The sequence below is a fragment of the Maylandia zebra genome, linkage group LG16 (genome assembly GCF_041146795.1).
Source record: "Maylandia zebra isolate NMK-2024a linkage group LG16, Mzebra_GT3a, whole genome shotgun sequence".
In the NCBI taxonomy this organism is placed as follows: domain Eukaryota; kingdom Metazoa; phylum Chordata; class Actinopteri; order Cichliformes; family Cichlidae; genus Maylandia; species Maylandia zebra.
Genome location: NC_135182.1, coordinates 7,714,872 through 7,716,242, shown reverse-complemented (window position 1 = coordinate 7,716,242; position 1,371 = coordinate 7,714,872). Strand labels below are relative to the sequence as shown.

The following is a 1,371-nucleotide window of genomic DNA, read 5'->3' as shown; positions in this document are numbered from 1 at the left end:
TGAAAAAAATAAAAATAAAATAAGCGTCAGCAACAACTAAATCCAAAACAACAACAATAACAAGATAGTTTTAGCTGTGATTAGGATGTCTGTGAGTGCTTGAGTAGTCGAGTATGAATGGCTATATTTACCTGGAATAGGCATTTAGGGTCACTGCTGCTACTTGCATGCAAGTACAATTGATTTCAACTGTATCAGTTTGTAAGTTAAAAAATGAGTATTGACAGTCTTGATACATTAGTTTTTTTTGACAGCGCAGAACAACCTTTTGAGGTGTTTAGAAATCTCCTTCATTTTTAGTCCATATATAATTGGATTGAAAAGGGGAGGATACATTACAATTTGCAAAGTCAATATGGAGTGTACAATCTTTGGAAAATTAGACTCCAGACCAGAAACAATGACATCAAATGCACACAAACACAAATAGCTGATCAAAACTATCAAGTGGGGCAAACAGGTCTGTGCAGCTTTTCTCCTGACTTCTTTACAGCTTTGATAGGATATCACAAGGATCCTGGTGTAAGTGAAGAATATGAAAACCGCAGGGAGAATTGCAACATTAGATAGTACAACCATATCATATACAGTTTGTGCTTTTGAATACACACATAGAAGCTTGTAAATTGTATTGTTGCAAAAAATTCCAGTGAAAGTAAAGTTACAGATTTTTTTATTGGCCATTAATACAGCTACCACTGCAACCTGAGAAGAGGGCACAATCCAAGCTAAGGTTAAAAAAATGCTGATAGTATTTTTTGTCATGATCATTGGATATTGCAGAGGTTTGCATATAGACACATATCTGTCATAGGCCATGGCAAACAAGAGTAAAAATTCTGAACCACCCAAAGAGTAAAACATAAAAAACTGAAAGAGACAGACAGAATAAGATATGATCTGTCTTTTAGATAAAAAGTCAGTCAAAAGCTTTGGATAAATAACAGTGCTTAACATAACAGAGTTCAATAGCAAAGCTGCAATAAAAATGTACATCGGCTCATGGAGACTTTTCTCAACCACAATGAGGAATACAATGGCGAAATTACAGCAGAGTATCAGAATGTATAAAGTAAACATGATCATAAAATAAAGATATCTGTATTTGTTCACTTGGAAAAACCCATCAAGAGTTATGTATGACACATTTAATGCCAGCTCCATTAAAATGATGAACCAAAATTTTAATAAATAAAAAGAGATATGACAACAAGTGAGAGAAAACAGAAAGTGAACACCTACCTTATCCTGATCGGCATATGAGTGGACTTAAGAAAGTGAATGTTTTGACTTCTACTTGGACTCTGTTCATAAACCTGCTTCACCCTCTATGGACTTCATCCCTAACTCTCCAGTACAGTCCTGTGTTGA

General features: G+C 34.7%; 1 protein-coding gene across 1 annotated transcript; it reads right to left on the bottom strand.

The window, feature by feature from the left end:
- Window positions 1-237: 237 nt before the first annotated feature.
- LOC101484368 (olfactory receptor 11A1-like) lies at window positions 238-1,164 on the bottom strand. Its single transcript, XM_012923293.1, has one exon. It carries the CDS (start codon window positions 1,162-1,164, stop codon window positions 238-240), a length of 927 nt encoding a protein of 308 aa, XP_012778747.1.
- Window positions 1,165-1,371: the final 207 nt, after the last annotated feature.

Bases quoted from the DNA above. Each gene is read 5' to 3' on its own strand.
- LOC101484368 (XM_012923293.1), bottom strand. From the start codon at position 1,164: ATGGAGCTGGCATTAAATGTGTCATACATAACTCTTGATGGGTTTTTC.